Source organism: Polypterus senegalus, chromosome 2, assembly GCF_016835505.1.
Source record: "Polypterus senegalus isolate Bchr_013 chromosome 2, ASM1683550v1, whole genome shotgun sequence".
In the NCBI taxonomy this organism is placed as follows: domain Eukaryota; kingdom Metazoa; phylum Chordata; class Cladistia; order Polypteriformes; family Polypteridae; genus Polypterus; species Polypterus senegalus.
The window spans coordinates 270435414-270458582 of record NC_053155.1 but is presented as its reverse complement, the minus strand read 5'-3'; the positions used below and the strand labels follow the sequence as shown (position 1 = coordinate 270458582).

At 36.4% G+C, this 23169-nt stretch overlaps 1 protein-coding gene across 4 annotated transcripts in view; it reads left to right on the top strand.

Moving 5' to 3' along the window:
- The window catches only part of LOC120523875 (ribosomal protein S6 kinase alpha-3), a 167192-nt gene that overhangs the window by 61491 nt on the left and 82532 nt on the right, over positions 1-23169 (top strand). The window contains exon 1 of one of the 4 annotated variants that reach the window (XM_039745556.1): positions 22171-22362. The exons of 2 other annotated variants lie outside the window; for them this stretch is intronic. In XM_039745556.1, coding sequence (XP_039601490.1) covers positions 22318-22362 — 45 coding nt within the window. In that variant the 5' untranslated portion in view covers positions 22171-22317. Of the gene's footprint in view, positions 1-22170; positions 22363-23169 lie in introns of those variants that run through there. One more of the 4 variants, XM_039745558.1, reaches the window with a different exon arrangement.

Below are 23169 nucleotides of genomic sequence, written 5' to 3'. Positions count from 1 at the left end.
CAAAGTTCAAAGGTTAGCTGTCTTGGTGCATTCCAACAAGCAAGTACTCAGATGTTAAACAATTGTGATAAATAATCAGCTGTATGGTATAGTGGCTGCTTATTTTGCGTTTTATATACTGTAAAAGAGACTGTACTTTACCTTTACTTCTGTACTTTTTTGAAGTTTGCCTCTTAATCTTTGTACTTTAAATGTACAGTTTCTTACAGCTTTAAAGTAATTTTTATATAGCGACTAACACTCATGGACTTTTCAAATATTTCTATGTAAACGTTAGGTAATTGCAAACAGGCTCAAAAATGTATATGTCTACACAAACATTTAATCCATTAATTACAGTGATATACTGTACTGATTGCTTGATAAAGTTAACTTTTTATCACACTGCTGTTTAAGCTTTTAATTTTCCTTTGTTTGTAGAATAAGTAGATGTGTGATATTATAGAGCATACTTTATATGCACAAAGGAGGCAGTAATATGAACTTTTAATACATTTGGGAGTTGAACAGAAGAAATGTGAATGTAGAATTTTCAAAAAGATTGTGGATGGTAGTTTGAAAGCAGCAAAGTTTTTTTGTTTTGTAAGCCCACAAAATAAAGCTGAATGAATAAAGTGTAAGATTTTTGGCAATCTGTAATTTTGGTACCTGTTGCTAATAATCAGAAATGTTTTAAATTCTCATGCTGGAATTAAATGCGAGTTTACATAACTGAAAATTGTTTTTACTATATGTATAGGTCAGGATGCCATATGCTGTCTAAATGAATAAGTAAGATGTCTAGAATCAGAATTACTTTCTTATCTGATTTGTGAGGTAATAATTGTATAGATAAGTAGCCGCCATCAGTCAAGATTTTTACAGATGCACTCTGAGATGTGGGATTGCTTTTAAGCAATTTATAGCATGGTGTAACATTAGCTTTCTCTATCATCCAGGTAAGCATTTACTAGCGGCCATGGTAACCAGTTAAACCCTTTGTGTAAGCTGGATGTATTTTGATGGTTGCACCTGAGTAAATATTTTGAAGAGCACTACACTCTATATTGCCAAAAGTTAAAAATAAATAAATAAATAAAAGGCATGTGCTGAATTTTCAACAATCTATAGAGTTAGGTGTGAAAAGATGTCAATTCATGGACTCAAAAGGCCACAAGTAATAAAATTAGGTTTACATTTTAAGCCTTAAGACTTAGCTTTGGAGCATACTGTATCTTCCTAAAGTATTTCAATAATATAGTTTAGGGTTGAAAGGGGTGACTGGAAGGAGTATGAACAAAGATTAACATTAAGAAATTTCAGATATGCTTAGCTACCAAGGTGAAAAGTTAATTAATAGATTCTCATATATCACAGTTTCTGAGAAGATGTGTTTTCACATGGTTATATTTTGTAACATCTAGAGTTTGCCAAGAACTCATGAGTCACTTGGTTATAATGTGGACATGGTCAAAATGAAAAAAATACCTACTGCAAAGTATGGTGATTTTAGCAGTGGAACTGCTTTTTATCAGAAGGAATTTGGTTCCTGGTTAAAATAGAAAGAATATTGAGGGCTGGAAAATATAATGTGATACTGGAAGAGAAGCTTAATCTTGGGTTAAACGTTCATCATTCAGCAGGTCAATGGTCTTGCATACAATGCTGAAATTACTTTGGGTTGGCACAAGGACAAAAAAATAATGTCTTGGAATGACTTAGTCAATGGACAGATCTGAATCCAATTGAGAATCAGGTATTTAAAAACTGAAGTGCACTAGCATCATTTGAACCATCTGGTTTAAATCTGCCTGAGGAAAATGTGCAATAATCACTCCCAACCAGTGTGCAAAGCTGGAACACACAGTACCAGTTTAAAGTTCTAGAGCAACACCTATTTTAAATATTTATTCAGATTTGAATAAAATAGTGTAGGTTACCAAAAACTGAAAAAAAAAATTGTCAGAGTTATACAAAAAGGGATCAAGTACTAGGGGTAGCAGCTTCTTTTCCGCAGGTGTCCCAGCTTATGTTAATTACTTAACAAACCCTCTGTATTAGGGGAAGAAGTGTTGGAATAAACTATGTTGCTAACACCATCAAAAGGATCTTGGAGACTGCAAAACTGGAGGAGGCTCTGGCATGAGCAGGTCTGGCACACCCAAAGCTTTTAACTGGGTCAGAAGGCAAATTCTGAGAGTCAACAGCTAGCTTGCATTATAGACCCCTCACAGGACAACAGCTTCAAGGACAGCTTGAAAAGCTTGAAGCTGCTATTGTTACTAAAGGTGGCTTAACAAAATATTTAAAATGTGGCAGTTGAATACTTATTCAAACAGCCAGTTAGTTTTTTTTTCTGAATGATTGTTTGTTTATAACATTAAACAATGTCACATTAAAAATTGCACTCTATTATTTCTTATTCAGTTATGTTAGAGAATTGGTCAGGGATGTAAATGCATTTAAAAGGCTACTGAGTGTAAACTAAGTAACTTGCATTTTTTGCTATGCATTTGTTTTCATTGCTCTGTCAAAAGACATTGGCAACAGACAGCTGACTTCCATTATGCATGACTGCATGAATGAGTTGTAGCCTCTGTGCCTCAAATTAGTCATGCATGCTTTGTGTTTGATTTCTACAAAGTGATCTGTATTGGAACTAACTGACAGAGGTTATCATTTACATATTTAATAGTAATGCACAGTTTAGGAAACTAATCAAAAATATTGAGAGCAAAACAAAGATTGTATCTGGTTTCTTGAAGTAATACTATAGTTGAATATTTAGTACAGTTTGCAATATTCATTTTAATTTTGAATATTCAAAGTTTTGCAGTCAGTAGTGTTTATTCCCACAATGCTGCCTAGTGTTATTATATACACTGTGCAGCATTGTAGGATTTTTCAGATCAGCATGTTGTGTTTATACATCATTTACAGGAAAATGCACTGAAATAGATATGTTTCTGTCCAATGGGAGAATAGCTTTTTCTATTTAGAATGCAATTATGGGTTGACTCCACCCCTCACTCCTCTTTTTTACATGGAGAAACTAGCTGACGTGTAGCTCTCAAACCCTCTGTACGAGAACACTTGATGACTAATTTATGTTTCATAATAAGGTATATGTCTGATTATCCAAATGGAACAACTATGTCTGAATGGGTTTTCTATGGATGCTCGAGTTTCTTCCCTCAGTCCAAAAACATGACGGTTAGGTGAATTGGTAATCCTAAATTGACCTAGTTTGTGCTGTTTTTGGGTGTGTGTGTTTGCACCGTCCAGGGTTTGTTCCTTGGCTGGTGCCCTGTGCTCACTGGGATAGACACCAGCCGAACCCCATGACCCTATTTAGTACTAAGTGGGTTAGAAAATGACTGACTGGCTACCTGAAGTAATCAAAGAGAAATCGGCCATGTCCACAGTTTGCTATATGAATTTATTTATACTTGTATTAAATTGTTAATGAATGTTGCACATTAACCTAAGTGAAGCTCAGCATCTGATCAAACACATTACATGCAGCAATCACTCTCTTTTGTATATAGAACTGTGGTACTTTGTGTTTTAAGTTGTTTTATAAATCAACAGTTGAATGTACTAAATGTCAGGGTGCAATAATGTGTGAATGTTTCATTATTATTTTTACTACTTGTTGTTCATAAGTAAATTATAAAAACAATTTACATAACATTTAATAATAAAGTGCAATGTTGAAGTGTGACAGAACAAATGTTTTACAGTAAAATAATTTTAATACTACAGTTAGTCACAAATCTAAATGAAAACTACCAGTCTAACAATACCTTAAAAAAGGAAAGAAAGAAGGGTGTAGAACAAATATGTCTTCCTCCAATTAATGTCAACATGTTTTTCTTTATAATGTATCATAATTAGGGCTTTGTTCTAAATATTGAGACAATATAGTGAATAAACCTTGGGTGATATGTGAATTGATGAAGTGTTGCTGTTTTAATATTTATTAATATACTATTCACATACAGAATGCATTTATGAGAAAATTATGCAATATTTAAATATGAGCGTGGTATTTAGAATGCCTGCAGGAGGAAAACTTTTTATAGCAGCCCCACTTAAGTTGAAAGTGTCAGGTGTCTTGCCATCTTAGAAGAGTTCATGCTTTCATAACTTTTTTTTTTAGATAAAGCATTATCACTAGCATTACTCTAAATGAAAAGTAGAAATGAAACTGCAGAGCAGTGCAGTTGCCAGAACACAAGCTCATGATCAATGTTCTGAAAAAATGGAACAGCTCTTTCAAAATGTTTGAGGAATCTGTTAAACAATACCCTGCTACTGTATATGTGCAGCACTACTTTCTACAAGGGTACAACATTGACACAGAAGATAAGACATTGCAACAGCGATAGAGCCACTTAAAAATGTGACACATGTAATGTTTGAAGAAGATATTTCTGTGCCACCTTAACATTCTCAGCTCATTAATATTAACTCAAGTGGCTCAACTATCACTAGGAAGATCAAAGCTAAGCACTTAATAATTAGACACATGAATGGAAAAAGTGGATCTATGTGGCTCTAACATGTGATCTAAATTTTAAGTCACTTATTTTTCTTGCAAAATAAAGTCTGCTGACCTTTAATAAATTATTGCTGTTGCTGTGTGAAGCAAAGTCTAACAGTAAATAAAACAGAAATATTAATAATAACACATACACATTCACAATATTTTTCTTTACGGAATAAAATATAGTCTGCTTTGCTGTATGATTAGTAATTTTCAGTGAATGGACATAATACATTTTTTCACATTTAATTTATTCATCATTAAAAAAATAACAAAAATTTTTCAACAGAGGTTTCTGTTGGCATTTACTCATATTTATTTTCAAACGAGTCTCCAACTCGATATTTGCACAGGACTGAGTTTTTTTAAGCCCACTAATTTCCACTTTTGATAGGATCTCCTCTTGCTCTCATAAGCTGTCACAAATAAATCTCACTTTCACTGACTTCTGGCCATAACACAGCCAGTAGAGAAACAATGTGTGTTGTTTGACCAAAAAATACAAAAAAAAATTACAAATTTTCAATTAAGTCATAAGAAGTTGATGTTTGGCATCACAGTGCTTTGATTTTAAGGTCAGCTCTTACTTTTGCAGAGCTGTTGATTGATGTAAATTGGTGATGTGATTACAGTTTAATATACCGTGAATGTGTTTTGCAGAAATATACCTGACATTTGCTATCAATTATGAAGTAAACTGTAGTCACACAAATCATGTATGTGTGTGTGTGTGTATATGTATATATATATATATATATATATATATATATATATATATATATATATATATATATATATACACACACACACAGTGGTACCTCGGTATACGTCTGCTTTGGAATAAGTCCAACTTGGTATACGTCCTGTTTGGACACACAAATTTGACTTGGTATACGACCTTTGTTTGGAATACGACTCGCGTGCTAACCTTGTTTACCTCTCTTGAGACAAAGCCACGACTGCCCACGAGCGTTAGTGCGCCAGTTGCTAGCATTCAGTGAACAACCCGCGCTATAACTCTCTTTGAACTTTCACGTGTGTGATATAGCCGGTCCACAGCTCCTGTCAAAGTCCAGCTTTAAAATAAATAATCACCGCGCTCGCAGCTTGGTGAGAGGGCGTGGTAGTTATGTGGTTGAAGGTTGTCAGGGCGATTAGCGATGTGGGCGTTTCTCACCAAAGTGCACTTGTGAAGGACCGTCCGCATTCATGATTGTTCCTGGGGCTGCTTATCTTGATAAACAGAAGCGCACGTCAGCTAGAAGGGGAGTAAAAAGAAATAAAAGACGGGAGGTTGAGTGAGTGAGTGAGAGAGAGAGAGAGAGAGAGAGGGCTGCTTATCTTGATAAACAGAAGCGCGAGTTGGCTTGAAGGGGAGTAAAAAGAAAGAACAAACGCGAGAGAGAATGGATGAAGCGGCTGAAGCAGGCAGACCGAAGGTCAGCTGCAAGTAGGGCGATGCCCCAGTTGGGAAGCAGGCACCGGGCTTCTTGTTTGTTGTTTTTTTTTTTTTTAAAGAATGCTTCCTGCTTTTAACTTCGTTGTTTTAAGAAGACTTTTTCTATTGTTTTTAACCTCCACGTTTCACTTCTGATTTTATGGATTATTTATTGGAACTTTGGAGACTGCACTTTAATTTGAACATCTTGTTTTGTTAATTGTTTTAATAAAAGCACTTTGCACTTTTTCACCATCCCCTTTCTTTGTTGTTACCGATGAGGTTAGCAGTGAGGCACATTACCGACGGTGAAGGATTCAAGGGCTCCCCGGCAGCAGATGGGAGCATACAGCAAACCTGCATCGTCACAACGTGATTTTGTGTTTTTTTCATGTAAATTTAAATTGATTATTGAAAATTATGAAGGTGGCATGCGTATCCGGGACATGGTTGTTCCATACTGTTTGCCGAGAACGACAGTATCTACGATTGTGAAAAACAAAGATGTTATTAAAAAGTAAAGTGAGGTAAAATTTTCATTTATTTCATCTAATTGCTTTTGTATTTATGTATTTTAGTATTAAGCAGTGTTTAAATTATTTTATACAACCCCATCAATGTATAATATGCCAATAGCAATAGGACTTTTTTTTCCATGGGAACGGATTAATCATTTTCCCTTTATTTCTTATGGGAAAAATTTGTTTGGTATACGTCCTGTTTGGTATAAGTCAAAGGGTCTGGAAAAAGTAATTGCGGATTAAGGGTCAGTGTTCACGACTCCACCATAAGAAAGAGACTGGGCAAAACGGCCTGCATGGCAGATTTCCAAGACGCAAACCACTGTTAAGCAAAAGAACATTAGGGCTCGTCTCAATTTTGCTAAGAAACATCTCAATGATTGCCAAGACTTTTGGGAAAATACCTTGTGGACTGATGAGACAAAAGTTGAACTTTTTGGAAGGCAAATGTCCCGTTACATCTGGCGTAAAAGGAACACAGCATTTCAGAAAAAGAACATCATATCAACGGTAAAATATGGTTGTGGTAGTGTGATGGTCTGTGGTTGTTTTGCTGCTTCAGGACCTGGAAGGCTTGCTGTGATAGATGGAACCATGAATTCTACTGTCTACCAAAAAATCCTGAAGGAGAATGTCCGGCCGTCTGTTCGTCAGCTCAAGCTGAAGCGATCTTGGGTACTGCAACAGGACAATGACCCAAAACACACCAGCAAATCCACCTCTGAATGGCTGAAGAAAACCAAAATGAAGACTTTGGAGTGGCCTAGTCAAAGTCCTGACCTGAATCCAATTGAGATGCTATGGCGTATACGAGGTTCCACTGTGTGTGTGTGTGTGTGTGTATATATATATATATATATATATATATATATATAGATAGATATATATATATATATAGATAGATATATAGATATATATAGATATATATAGATATATATACTGTGTATATAAATACTGTATATAGCCCCATTAAATGCGTGAAAGTTTAAGGGAGCACAAAATAAAACGGGAGCAAAACACAAAACAAACACCCCTGCAGTGTTCTCCCCAGAAATTTTTTCCAGCCGGATGGCAAGAAGTAGTAGCTGGGTGAGGCGGGATGGGAAAATTTGGTGGCGGGGAAAATTAAATGTGCACTATTTTTATTAATTATTATTAATTATTTTCCAAAGCTCAATATGACTTCCTTTTTTCAGGTTTGACACTTGTGCCAGAATATTTTTATTAAATTTAAGAAGTATCCAATTCAGGATCCTCCAACCCTAACAAAAATTTTAAATAACAATTGTTATGACATAAACCAAGAGGCACAAGTATTGTCGTTGTCGGGAAGTAAAGTGAAAACAATGAAAAAAGTATAGTAAACCTAATGAAGAAAAATTAAAAAATATTCTTCAAAGCCAACTTGCATATGCAGAAGGTGTATTCAATGAAATATTTATTCTTCTTTTCTTCCTAGAGGCCCAGTTGTCTGCAGCTTTCCCATAATCAAAGTCCCCAGGATCTGGGCCCTCCAAGGAGATCACTCATCGTACACTGTCGTAGTGAATGTACTGCAAAGTCATCAGACAGCCATCTAGTGTCACTGGCCATTTTCAGCTTAATCTGGGGAGTGTTCAGAATATTTTGAATTTCCATTAAACCATCCATCCTAACTGAAGAATTTTGGAAGAAATAGAATAGCTGCCTTAAGATGTTCAGTTTTGTTAAATAAGGTGCAGCTGTTGCTTGGGCACTTGCAAGGGCCAGTCGGCGGTTTACACAGTGGCAGTTGACCAAGAGTCCAGATGTTTTATCTCTAAGCAGTTCTGCCACACCTTTCTGTTTCCCAATCATAACTGCCGCTCCATCTGACCCTAGTCCAACCAGATTAGCAGTTTTCAAGCCTAGGGTGTCCATAGTCTCACGCAGTGTGTTGGTTATAGTAAACAAAACTAATTCTGACCTCTTTAGTGACCTGGCAAACATATTTAATGTAAATAATTAATTGTTTTACATCTGAGATATCTGTGGTTCCATCACACAATACTGAAAAACTTTTCTGTGTGTATATTTTTCAGTATGTTAGATTTTATTTCTGATGCTAAGACATCCAGCAGCTCTTGCATTATTCTTTCAGAGGTGTAATGTGCATTTTTACCAATATTAAGATGTTGTAAAAAGGAACAACCTATTTCTTTACAGTATTCCAACAGTTTTTCAAACAATGTTGTATGTGGAAACTCATTTTTTGCCAAGCAATGCATGGATCTTAAAGCTCCCACAAAGGCATCTCTCTGTAAGTTATTTAACACAGATACTGATCTTTCAATTTGACGGATTCCAGTTTGCTCTAGTACACACTTTCCTAAAAGGTCAGCAGAAGACTCAATGTGCGTTTTATTTTTTTCATGGTCCAGCAAGCTTTTTTTTTTCGAATTCTTGTATATGGCACATTTACCCAAAGTAACCCCTCCTTGGGGGTGGGGGTGTTTGTTTGAGTATTTCATGCACAATGAGCACCACATAACATTTTCTTTGACCATTGGCCAATCAAAATCTTTATATCATTGTTTGTTTATGCCGGATAAGCGGTGCTTAGATTTATCAATTGGCAGAGTGTGTGCTGAAGAGACTTCCCTTGATGGACCAGCCTCTGCAATGTCTTTGTCTTAAACTGCCACATGAGGAGTTGATGCCGCACCTTCATTAGTTTGTGACGTCTCTTTTCTAAAATAACTGAGCAGTGTTATTTTCTGTTTCTGAACACTTCTTTTGCTCATGTCGGTAAAATTTTGAAAAAATTTAAAGTACCTATGAATAAGACTTTTGAGTAGGAAAGAGAGAGCCTGTTGGATATTCAGTTCACACTTGTAGGTATGCATTCTCGACATTTCCACTTTATTGTCGACATTGCTACTTTATTCTCGCCGTTTATCTTGAGATTGAATTCGACATATTGACTTTATTCTCGCAGTTTGTCATTAAAGTAGAACATCGTAAACTAAACTTCATCTTAAAATGAATGTTTAATTAACTTGGATTTTCTCAAACCCTGTCATAAGTTATGTAGCAACATTTCGACTTTATTCTCGTCATAAGCGTCAAGATTAAAGTGGAAATGTCGAGAATAAAGTCAACATCTCGACATATAGTTTTTTTCTTCACTTTGTCCGTATTTTTTTTTCTTCACCATGGCCCTAATACGCTTCCGTACAAAACCCTCAGCAATTCAGTGACAAAACTGTTGCTCAGGACACAGTGTGTGCTGCAAGGGTTTCTGCACACTTTTTGCAATATGGACGCAGGTCCAAAGATGAGCAAATATAAGAACGGCAGATGGGGTCACTTTAAATAGGAACCACAGTGAGTGCTACAAGGATTTTTGCACGAGAGAGAGAGAGAGTCTCTCTCTCTCTCTCTCTCTCTATGTACTGTACAAGAAGAAAGCTGCTGTGTGCTTAGCCGCACTATACAGACTGTGCTGACGCTGAGACCAGAGATATCACTTCCTGACGCCTTTTTTCTGATATCTGACAGGCTGGTTCAACTAGACTTTTTTTATTTTATCAGACCTCCTCTTGCCCGCCCATCTCCACATCCTCTTTGTTTGTGAACTGCTGCTCCGCTCCCGCTATTAGCATGTACAGCCCCCTCTCACCCACCTACCTCTCCATACTCCTTGCTACTGTATTAAGCTGCTACACCCCTGCTATTACCATGTACAGCCCACTCTCGAAACCCCACCTCCTCATACTCTTTGCTTGTGAACACTGCCCTGCCTCGTCCCCGCTATTAGCTTTAGCTATATTTGCCCACCTGCCCTCTCGTCCCTTGCCATCTCTGCAGATCATTAGATCTGCCTGTGCCTGCAGATCTGCGGCTGTCATCTCATAATGTCATGCGAGATGACTGCTGGGCTCAACTAAATTAGCCGGGCGCTCAGACGCTAGGGAGAACACTGCCCCTGGAAAGCTTACCAGTTCATTGCAGAGCACACAGAGATAGGCACATAGATGCCTATTCATGTTTGGCAAATATATAATCAACAATAAGAAATAGCCTAGAGAGTTGCAATGTAACATTACAACTCGACAATGAGAAAATTCAGTAAGAGACACAACTTTACTCAAATATTTCCTAAGAAAAACTACCCTATGGGGGAAAAAATCTTTCTGCAAAGTGTTTTTGTTTCATCAAGTTTACCACATGGCTTGACTTTTCTCTCCTAGGCTACCAGTACTTAACTAGAAGTTTAGCAAAACAAACCCGGAAAATGTCTTGCACATGTATTGTATGTTTTGCTTGCAGCTTTAAAAAAATCAAAAAATAAGAACAGCTAAGAAAAATTACAGGTTAAATGAAAATGCAGTCCTGTGCATTATTATGAACAAATGTTTGGAATGAAATTGTTTTGATGATTAATGGTGATTTGTAAAAATAACAAAAATCTGAAATACTTTAATGACCACTAGCTCTATTGTTTGATGGAATAAAGGTGTCCATGTCATGACTCATAATTAGCATATTCACTGAACAAGACAAGTCACTGCCTCATTGCTCTGTTCTAAGCACTACCATTTAAAATTAGTTTTAAATTACAATGGAATTATTTTGAACCCTCTCCTATAGCACTGCCAATCAGAAATTCTGTCTATTTTGCAAACTGCCCTCTAGTGCTGGTAGTACATCCCTGCCCACTTTTGTGTACATTGTAAATTTAAGGTTAGTGTATCTTTTAACAATAATGTTGTAACCACAATGGAAAATGATGTTTTATATACAAGTTTGCTTTTTTCATTTTAAAGCAAGAGCGTATTAAGTGACATTAATACAGTATTAATAGTTCAGTGTAGTAATATAATATTTCATGAGTACAGTGTACCTCTTGATGATAAAGAGATGTTGAGTTGGTGGAGATTCCATAAATCATATAATCCAGGGCTGGCCAACTTGAACTTTGCCATTAAATAAATCCATTGCAACAAGTGTGTCTGTGGAAAAGTTTTTTTCAACAGCGGATAGCATTATCACTGTGCAAAGATGTGCCCAAACACCAGAATATGTGCATCATAACCCTAATTCAAATATAGTTTAACAAATATATATTTTTAATATGAAGTATATTATTTTAATTTTAACTATTGATTCAGAGAGTATGTTTCCCATAGATAATAGTGCTGAGAAATATGTACATGTGTCTACTAAAATGTTTAATAGATTAGAAAAAATAAATCTTGGACTTAATTTTTTTTTCCTGAACACTACTTTTAAATGACAATGTAGGTTTTGTGTTATTAAAAAAAATGTGAATTTTTTAACCTCCCACACCCTAGCACAAAAATTAATTAAAGCAAAATCTACAGTTAGAGTCATGATCGAAAGCCTTATGACGAGCACCAGGCTGAACTAGCAGCAGTAAATAGCAAGACATCTTGCAAACCTTGGCAGGGGTATTAAATGCATGTTGAGCTCAGCATGACTTTGGCCATGATAGGTTTCTTTATATTAGGAGATTCCTATTGGGAAACAGATTTCCGCCTGAGCTTTAAGCTGTGTTATTTTAACATAAGTAGTAGGGTGCCTTATTTTTGTACATTTGGATTTGCCTGCTCTGAGGATTTTTTTTCTCCTGGAAATTGAGTGTGTTCCACACATTGTGCTGTTTGTGGTGTATTTTCTCAAACCCTGTCATAAGTTATGTAGCAACATTTCGACTTTATTCTCGTCATAAGCGTCAAGATTAAAGTGGAAATGTCGAGAATAAAGTCAACATCTCGACATATAGTTTTTTTCTTCACTTTGTCCGTATTTTTTTTTCTTCACCATGGCCCTAATACGCTTCCGTACAAAACCCTCAGCAATTCAGTGACAAAACTGTTGCTCAGGACACAGTGTGTGCTGCAAGGGTTTCTGCACACTTTTTGCAATATGGACGCAGGTCCAAAGATGAGCAAATATAAGAACGGCAGATGGGGTCACTTTAAATAGGAACCACAGTGAGTGCTACAAGGATTTTTGCACGAGAGAGAGAGAGAGTCTCTCTCTCTCTCTCTCTCTATGTACTGTACAAGAAGAAAGCTGCTGTGTGCTTAGCCGCACTATACAGACTGTGCTGACGCTGAGACCAGAGATATCACTTCCTGACGCCTTTTTTCTGATATCTGACAGGCTGGTTCAACTAGACTTTTTTTATTTTATCAGACCTCCTCTTGCCCGCCCATCTCCACATCCTCTTTGTTTGTGAACTGCTGCTCCGCTCCCGCTATTAGCATGTACAGCCCCCTCTCACCCACCTACCTCTCCATACTCCTTGCTACTGTATTAAGCTGCTACACCCCTGCTATTACCATGTACAGCCCACTCTCGAAACCCCACCTCCTCATACTCTTTGCTTGTGAACACTGCCCTGCCTCGTCCCCGCTATTAGATTTAGCAATATTTGCCCACCTGCCCTCTCGTCCCTTGCCATCTCTGCAGATCATTAGATCTGCCTGTGCCTGCAGATCTGCGGCTGTCATCTCATAATGTCATGCGAGATGACTGCTGGGCGCTCAACTAAATTAGCCGGGCGCTCAGACGCTAGGGAGAACACTGCCCCTGGAAAGCTTACCAGTTCATTGCAGAGCACACAGAGATAGGCACATAGATGCCTATTCATGTTTGGCAAATATATAATCAACAATAAGAAATAGCCTAGAGAGTTGCAATGTAACATTACAACTCGACAATGAGAAAATTCAGTAAGAGACACAACTTTACTCAAATATTTCCTAAGAAAAACTACCCTATGGGGGAAAAAATCTTTCTGCAAAGTGTTTTTGTTTCATCAAGTTTACCACATGGCTTGACTTTTCTCTCCTAGGCTACCAGTACTTAACTAGAAGTTTAGCAAAACAAACCCGGAAAATGTCTTGCACATGTATTGTATGTTTTGCTTGCAGCTTTAAAAAAATCAAAAAATAAGAACAGCTAAGAAAAATTACAGGTTAAATGAAAATGCAGTCCTGTGCATTATTATGAACAAATGTTTGGAATGAAATTGTTTTGATGATTAATGGTGATTTGTAAAAATAACAAAAATCTGAAATACTTTAATGACCACTAGCTCTATTGTTTGATGGAATAAAGGTGTCCATGTCATGACTCATAATTAGCATATTCACTGAACAAGACAAGTCACTGCCTCATTGCTCTGTTCTAAGCACTACCATTTAAAATTAGTTTTAAATTACAATGGAATTATTTTGAACCCTCTCCTATAGCACTGCCAATCAGAAATTCTGTCTATTTTGCAAACTGCCCTCTAGTGCTGGTAGTACATCCCTGCCCACTTTTGTGTACATTGTAAATTTAAGGTTAGTGTATCTTTTAACAATAATGTTGTAACCACAATGGAAAATGATGTTTTATATACAAGTTTGCTTTTTTCATTTTAAAGCAAGAGCGTATTAAGTGACATTAATACAGTATTAATAGTTCAGTGTAGTAATATAATATTTCATGAGTACAGTGTACCTCTTGATGATAAAGAGATGTTGAGTTGGTGGAGATTCCATAAATCATATAATCCAGGGCTGGCCAACTTGAACTTTGCCATTAAATAAATCCATTGCAACAAGTGTGTCTGTGGAAAAGTTTTTTTCAACAGCGGATAGCATTATCACTGTGCAAAGATGTGCCCAAACACCAGAATATGTGCATCATAACCCTAATTCAAATATAGTTTAACAAATATATATTTTTAATATGAAGTATATTATTTTAATTTTAACTATTGATTCAGAGAGTATGTTTCCCATAGATAATAGTGCTGAGAAATATGTACATGTGTCTACTAAAATGTTTAATAGATTAGAAAAAATAAATCTTGGACTTAATTTTTTTTTCCTGAACACTACTTTTAAATGACAATGTAGGTTTTGTGTTATTAAAAAAAATGTGAATTTTTTAACCTCCCACACCCTAGCACAAAAATTAATTAAAGCAAAATCTACAGTTAGAGTCATGATCGAAAGCCTTATGACGAGCACCAGGCTGAACTAGCAGCAGTAAATAGCAAGACATCTTGCAAACCTTGGCAGGGGTATTAAATGCATGTTGAGCTCAGCATGACTTTGGCCATGATAGGTTTCTTTATATTAGGAGATTCCTATTGGGAAACAGATTTCCGCCTGAGCTTTAAGCTGTGTTATTTTAACATAAGTAGTAGGGTGCCTTATTTTTGTACATTTGGATTTGCCTGCTCTGAGGATTTTTTTTCTCCTGGAAATTGAGTGTGTTCCACACATTGTGCTGTTTGTGGTGCTTTCAAGGTAAGAACTGGATTATAACAAGGAATGATTCAAGAGACATCAACAATTAAGTCTTATAGTTTTCCTTATCTTCCATGAACTGATGTAAGGTTGTAGTTTTTCAATCTTTTCAAATGTATTTACATAAGTGATTCTGCAGAATTACATGTCCAGAGGTAGCAATTTGTATACGGTACTGTATGTCTTATTACCAAACTACAGTATTGTCACAGTCTCAAACATTGTGTTTTGGTGACTTTGCTCATGCCATTGAAAGTTTCAGTCAGTAAATTAATATTACTTTTAACTTTTCTCAGATGAACTACTGCAATTTTCTTCTAAATGGTAGAATTCAGGGATTTATTATTGATCACTTCAGCGTGTTCTGTAACTTTTTTCTTAGTTTTCTACTTGTATACTGCAGCTGTACTTCTTAATATACCTCTGTCTAATGAGATTTTGTTTTTTTTTTTTTTTTTGCTCAGATTAATTTGTATATTGTTGTAATCATGTTTGTCCTTTAAGCCTTCTTGTCATGGTGAATACATTGTTATTTCCTTAATGTTTTTTATCTCTCTTGTAACTGATTTTTCTGTCATCAGCAACGGTTTTCCTCTGCCAACGTAGTAATTGCCATTTATTAAATTTAATTGCAGTATTTTTGCTGCAGCCTTGGCTGAATTGTTTCATTATCCATATTGCTTGTTTTTCTGTACTTAAGACATGTTATCAAGTTATTCAGTTGGATTAGGTATACTAACTCCAAAGGCACTGCACATGAGAAGAGCAAATCCTACCCTATAATCCACATACACAGCTCTTTCTTATAAACTTACTAGCTGATTACCCAGTAGCTTTGCACACTGAGTGCAAGGGAAAAAATTAAAGTGTAGTATATAAATTATTAAACAGTAAAACATTAACATGTAAGAAGTAAAGATACATTGAGCAGTACTGGAGTGCTTTCGGGTGAAGTATATTTTAAAGGTGCTATAACACAACAGGTAAGTAGCACTAACAGCAGCTTAAATGTATTTGGATCATCTCCCGGTAGCAGATCCCTTGTGAAAGGCGCTACACAATCATTGTGGTATAGAAATTACATTTTCTATGTGATCCTGCAAATTTCTGCCCGACAACCTTGCACTACATGCCTGTGATTTAAGAGAAAAATTATTCTGAGAAATGCGGACGCTGCCCTTCCGTGCTTAACGGGCAGAAGGTCCAAACAATTCCCAAGTCCAAAACTTAGCATGAAGAAGTCAGTACATCTTCTTAGATGTAAACACTCCATCATCTTAAAAGAATTCATCACAAAAGCAACCTTGAATGTTGCAGGATTTTAGTGACCTGAACTCGCCGTAAAGGACAGTAAGTAGTCATGCAGCGCAATTTACAAAGAGAGTTTTGCTTCGATTGCACCGATCACACTCATTTGCAAAGATTTAAAGTCTCCCAGGAGCTGAGGGGGACTCGAAGTGTCACAAACTGTGCGATAAGAGAGGATGGTGCCCAAAACTGCGAAGCTCTCAACCCTACGGAGCAGCCCGACATTCTGCGCCTCCCAGCGTCCACTTTGTTCTCACGACCCCTTGCCGCGGAAGGCAGTGTCGTCTTCAAATTGTTTACACGCGGAACAGTTAAAAAGTAGAAAGGCGCAAAGCTGTGTTCCTCATGTCTTCAACTATCAAGCATAGACATATATAGATGGATGCCGCATTCACTGTGTATCTCAGTCGACATGATACGTCAAGGCATCAACCTTGTTGCGAGTGGCAAAAGTGCCATTTAAACTAATACAGGTAGATGTGGAAACCGGGTTTTCTGATGATAAAACAATAATGTTTAAAACAGTATCGTTTACATAGAGCAGATTTTGGCGAATCGTTTGAATGCAATTATTTGTATCCATTTATATACTAATAATGGCAATTATTAAATAATAATTATAATTATTAAATAATCTATACTAATAAAAGCAAAGCCCTCATTGAATGACTGACTCACTCACTGACTCACTCACTGACTCATCACTAATTCTCCAAGTTCCCGTGTAGGTAGAAGGCTGAAATTTGGCAGGCTCATTCCTTACAGCTTACTTACAAAATTTGGGCAGGTTTCATTTTGAAATAACTGGAACCTATTTTTCTCCATATAATGTAATGGAGTTGAGCTCAATGGCCGTGGGGGGCGGAGTTTCGTGTGACATCATCACGCCTCACACGTAATCACGTGAACTGACTGTCAACGCAATACGTAGAAAACAAGGAAGAACTCCAAAAAGCGCTGAAGAAAACATGCATTATACAATTGAAAAGGCAGCGAAACAATAAGAAGCGAGCGGGTCACACATTACAACCATATTCATGAGTACAGCTACTTCGGAAACAAAGCACGATGTAAACCTAAAGTTTAAATTAAGTTCATAGACAGGCTGCCGCTGGAGTTTGTCATGCCCTCGGCTAATGTGGGATACAAGTTTAATGAGAGGACACAGGATATAAACGAGAGTTTTGATCACTTTGTAACTAAGTTAAAATTACTAGTGAAGGGCTGTGCTTATGCAAATTCCGAGAGACTGTGTTTGTGGGGGGATTGACAGTTAAGGCGGGTGGAAGAGTCACGTCATCATCTCCCCTCCCATTCACCTCATTTTGCTGTGAGCTGAGCTCCGCAGCTAACGCAGTCTTGAGGAACCAACTGTGACGCTGCCACCAAATACTCACAGAAAAATCCACAAGTTAATACACACGCTGTCTCTACAGTTTCTCCACACTCTAAATCCTCCATGCACTACTTACAAAAGGTTACATTGACAATCGTGTTACATTATTTTTAAAATATTTCCTTTTCTTAGCACAAGCACAGCTGAGAAGGTTCGATGCATGTGCTCCATAACGCGTTAAAAAATAATGCATTTAATCACACTTTGCATTCCAAGCAAAGGGGAACTTCTGGCAATGCATGATTTCCTGGTACACCGATTACATTGATGTACACATCAGAGCTACAAAAATGCTACGACTGATTGGAGGAAAATTTCATTTCAAAAGACTACCCGACGGAAGCCTTGATAAAAGCGTGGTTTTGTGCACATATATATATGTATATGTATATATACTGTATATATGTGTGTATATGTATATATACTGTATATGTGTGTGTGTGTGTATATATACACAGTGGTGTGCAAAACTATTTGCCCCCTTCCTGATTTCTTATTCTTTTGCATGTTTGTCACACAAAATGTTTCTGATCATCAAACACATTTAACCATTAGTCAAATATAACACAAGTAAACACAAAATGCAGTTTTAAATGATGGTTTTTATTATTTAGGGAGAAAAAAAAATCCAAACCTACATGGCCCTGTGTGAAAAAGTAATTGCCCCCTTGCCAAGATTCAAAGAAATTCAGGAACAAATGAGAACAGAAGTAATTGAGATCTATCAGTCTGGTAAAGGTTATAAAGCCTTTTTCACACCACTGTATATATATGTATATGACCGCAACACTCATGACAATGTCAATCATGTTACGTTATTATTGAAATGTTTCCTTTTCTTTTTCATTACTTCTTTAACATACTACTTCTCCGCTGCGAAGCGCGGGTATTTTGCTATATATATATATATATATATATATATATATATATATATATATATATATATATATATATATATATATATATATATATGACAGCAACACTCATAATAGTGACAAAACAATTACATTGACAATCATGTTATGTTATTTTTCAAAATGTTTCCTTTTCTTTTTCTTTATTTCTTTAATACACTACTTCTCCACTGCGAAGCACGGGTTTTTTGCTAGTTCCTTCCATATAAGTAACATTTCTTGGGCTGCCTTCTTCCATCTCCGAAACATTTCTAGACTTTGTCCTGTTCTTACACAACACAGTACTGAAGAATTGGTTAATGCCCTAGTCGCCTCACTTATAGATCACTGTAATGCTATTCTATCTGGCATCCCACAAAAACGTATCCATCGCTTACAACTTCTTGAAAATTCTGCTGCCAGGATGATAACCTGCTGTTCTAAATCCACTTAATTTATTACACCTATTTTCTCTCAGCTTCACTGGCTCCCTGTTAACTACAGAATACAATACAAAATAACGCTCTTAACATTTAAAGCTCCCCCCTACCTCACTGATCTCCTACAGACTTACAGGATCTGAGTGAGCGAGAGGGAGTGTAATTTGAGAGTATTCAGTCTGGCAATATGGTGCAGCCTTAACTAAAGACATGAGCATAAAATGATGATTGTCAATTTCAAACTGTGTTTCCTCAATGTGCTCCTCGAGAAAAAACATCAAGTTTGAGAAATGTTAACAGCTAACAACAATCTACATAGTTAGTGACTAAATAAGTTTAGCCAAAACTTTGTTTGGAGGCTCACTTGAGCATATAAATGCTTAGCTTTGCTAGCTTAGCCTGGCGTTGCTAAAGTAAAGATTATAAAACGGGAGTTTCAAATGGCCAAATATAACCAAAACAATTATTCAGCCTTACCTCTGAAATGTAATCCCCCAGGATCTGGGTTGAAGCGTACAGCGGTTTGTAAAATCCCAAGCAGAACATGTGTGAGGCATCTTATCCATTACTTCACTCCACAGCAGTGCCACTCGCAATATGACGACGACGTTGACATATGATTCTGCTGGTCATGAGGCGTCTAGTTATTCTATGTCTATGCTATCAAGTACTGCCAATTAAAAAAAATAAAAGTTATAATGTTGCAGTTTCCGCGACAGTCACGTGGGCGAATAAATAAAACTCTGTCAGAACACACCTGGCGGTGGATGGCTCAGCCCTGGAGTCCAGAGAGGAGTGCTGGGAGAGGGCGACATGGGGCGCACTTCTATGGGATAGATCGCCATGTTTGTGTTTACTTCTTTTCAATATTAGTAAAATAACTCTCGCACAAATAATAACAATTCATAAAGACGATATAAAAATGGCGTCCACAAATGAAGTGATTAGTTCCTGTATCATAATATGTTCTGTTGTCATACGTAATTTCCGTTTCGCGTAGTCATACGTAATTTCTGTTTCAAACGCGAAAAGAATTTTATATATGTAGATAGATGTTGTGATTCGCCATACTCATCCAAGCATGCAACTCACTAAATATAGTGTGTGCGAAATACTTAACTTGCAGTCACTGCCCACTTTTATATTCAGCCATTTCTATGTTGTGAGTGAACAACCTTCAACTACACACCATTATATTGACAGTGAATAATGGTTTTACCAAAATGAAGTCAGTTTGTCATGTTATACTTTGGTTCTACTTATTCAATCAGATTTTTAAATTCCCTGCTTTCAACAAATTGTTTTAATTTGCCTTATAATACACGATACAAGGCCATATTTCCTATTGGCAATATTTTGTATTGCGGTGTTTGGTACAACAAAATATTTTTCTCATGTCTAGTCTTTATTTTACAAAGCAATTGTAAGCAAATGGATCTTAAACTCCATAATGTTTTTTTTCCCTATAAGAAGTGGTAACACACTATGCTGTGGCTATAGAGCACTCCTGACACTGACTTTGGATAGACAGGCCAAATTTCATTATTTCTCTCCCTGCTTACTACCAGCTGAATTAAAAGTGCCAAGCCATTAGCATTAAACAATGATGTGGTCAGGTGGAGAAGGTGTAGCAGTTTAGGACTACTTTAAAATACAGGCTGGTGAGAAGTCAGATACACTGCCACTCTGGGGGGACACACAAGTTGAGGAATGTGGATCTGTAATCACAGCTTACATGAGTTATTATACATAAAGTGATGGGGATACAGCATTGCCAGATCTAGCCTGAGGAGAGGCATCAGAAAGGTGAAGTAAAACACTTAGAGACTTGAGTGTGACTTTTGTACCAGCAATAACCACAGGTGCATATGACATGCAGTACAGACAATTACAGAGTATAAAGTTTAGAATCTAATTGCTGCAGCCAGTGAAACTTCCCAGCTTAGATAAGTTTAACACGTTTTCTAAATGCTTTGACCTTCTGAAAAATGAACAAGCCAGTAAGACTGTTCTCCCTTCAGAGGACCTGCCTCTCACCCTGGTCATAGCAGGAGTGAGGACATTACTGAGTGATTGTGAAGAAAGCAGTTAATCTGGTCAATATCACTGGTTAAGCACCCATAGCCTGTGCGGGACGGCTAACAGACATCCACACTGACACACAACAATACTGTACATCGCTCTTACAGATGAACTTTAAGACTGCATATGTAGTGCCAGTACTCAAGAAGACAATAGTTGCTCTTACCCCCATCATAATAGTGTTTTAAGGGTTTAGTCCTCACACATACTGAGGACCGAATTTAGACCCCTACCATTTTGCATATCATATATACAGATGCACACAGTCTCCATTACGGTGCATTTCATTCTTATTCACTTAAAAAAAAAAAAATAATAAAAGCACTAATATTCATTGATTTTTTTTTTTTCGCAGGATTTAAAACTGGTAGTCCCAAGCGTCCTGATAATTCTGTCATAGTCCATTTCTGAAAAACTATCACTATTATAATAAAAATCACTTTCTTCATATGCTTTATGTTCCGACAGCCCATATTCAGCTCTCTGTGCTGCTGCTAACATTGTTCCAACAGCTGCCCTCTGCCCCAATGTATGTGCAATAAACAATGGTTGAGTTATCTTAGGGGTTAAAGAGGACAGGGCGCATAAAAGCAAAACAGATTATGATATATTGTACATATTAAAATGACCATGACTTTAAAATAGTTAAAATTATTTATGGGTAGCTAGTTGCCTTGTGTTCTCAAAGCAGTAAAACAGAATTTAATTAATGTGTAAAATACCCAAGCTTTTTAAGGGAGGACTAACTGTAAATTTTAAAAATACTAATTATGCTGTTAAAGTGTATATCATCTCTAATACCCTAACATTATTTCTGTACATGTCACAATGAGTGCTTGTACGCCTCATTGGTTCATAAAGATACTTTAATTTAGTATTTAATTTGAATTTTCATGTTTTTTAATTAAACTTTTAAAATTATTTAACTTTCATGTTTGTTTGTAAATGCATAATAACCTTGAAACACTTGGGAGGGGGTAAATATGTGGCAGGCTAAATGAACTTTTATCAAAGTCTTTTGCCTGAAACGCTCCAATAACTTGCGTGTACAGTGACACAGATGTCTTTTTTGTTTTATTTGGCTGGTGATTGGACACACAGAGCTGAACAACAGGCATTTCTCTTCCTGTAAATCTCCTTTGGTTTCCTGTTCAGATCTCCTGTTCAATCAGACTTACAAGAGGCACTGTAACTGGCTTCCCTTTCTTTTACCACAGGAAAAAGGAGTAGCAAATATTTGCTGCCCTCATTCCTTCCCCATGGTTCACAAGTAGATATGAGTTTCCTTTGTTGTAATTCAATTGCTGAGAATTTTTACAACACTTCCAACATAAGAATTTAAGTTTCTAGTTTGGATTTTTCTTTTGTTTTTGGTTTCTGAGTTTGTTACTCTGGTATACATCATGCAGCCTTAGTCATGTTTAAATTTTGGGGCCTTCGTGTTGGAATTCTAAGCTATCAGGTAGGAAAAGAGATTTGTGAGCTTCAATAATTGCTTTGAGAGTATCTATTGGTATGTAGGCTTGTTAAGTCTTTCTTTTTATTTTTAAGAAGTTGTTTGTTTATAATGCAAATTTTTAAATTCAGATAAACCAGATGAAAATATTTGTGCTATGAATTTATTTTTGTAATTAAGACAAGTTAAATGCATATTATAATACTTTACCCCTTTATAGCTTCTAGCATATGATTCGGCAAATTCCAGTGTTTGTTTATTGTCTGTACTTTTGCTTGATTGTCTGCATATTAGTTTCAAAAATTTTAAATAGAAAGATTTGGTTAAAATTCATGCTGTATATGCAGTGGTCCAAAGTTTGTCTCAGTATTGCTTAAACTGTATTGTTACATTTCGTTTAGAATACCTGATTTTAGTTGATGTAGCTGGATTGCTTCAGCAGTAAACATAGCAGGGGGCCTAAGAACATAATTTAGTTTTTAATGGCAGAGGAAGGAGTGAGGTATCATCATAGGTGCCAATAAAATAAACATTTGACTGGTAAAGCAGTGCATCTCCATCTTCTAAAGCTAGTGTTACTTGGCGCAACTACAAAAAAATGACCAAATTTAAATTGGGCAAAACCTAATATGGTCAGTTTTATTTATTTATTTATTTTTAAACCAAAAGTGTTAATTGCAGATGCATATTTTAACTACCGGTATATTTTCCTGGCATAGTAGGTCAGGCATCATACAATATAATAAGACTAGGTGCAGTTTTGTAGCAAAATTAATTCATTCAGAACTTGCATACATCTAATGTATTTAAACC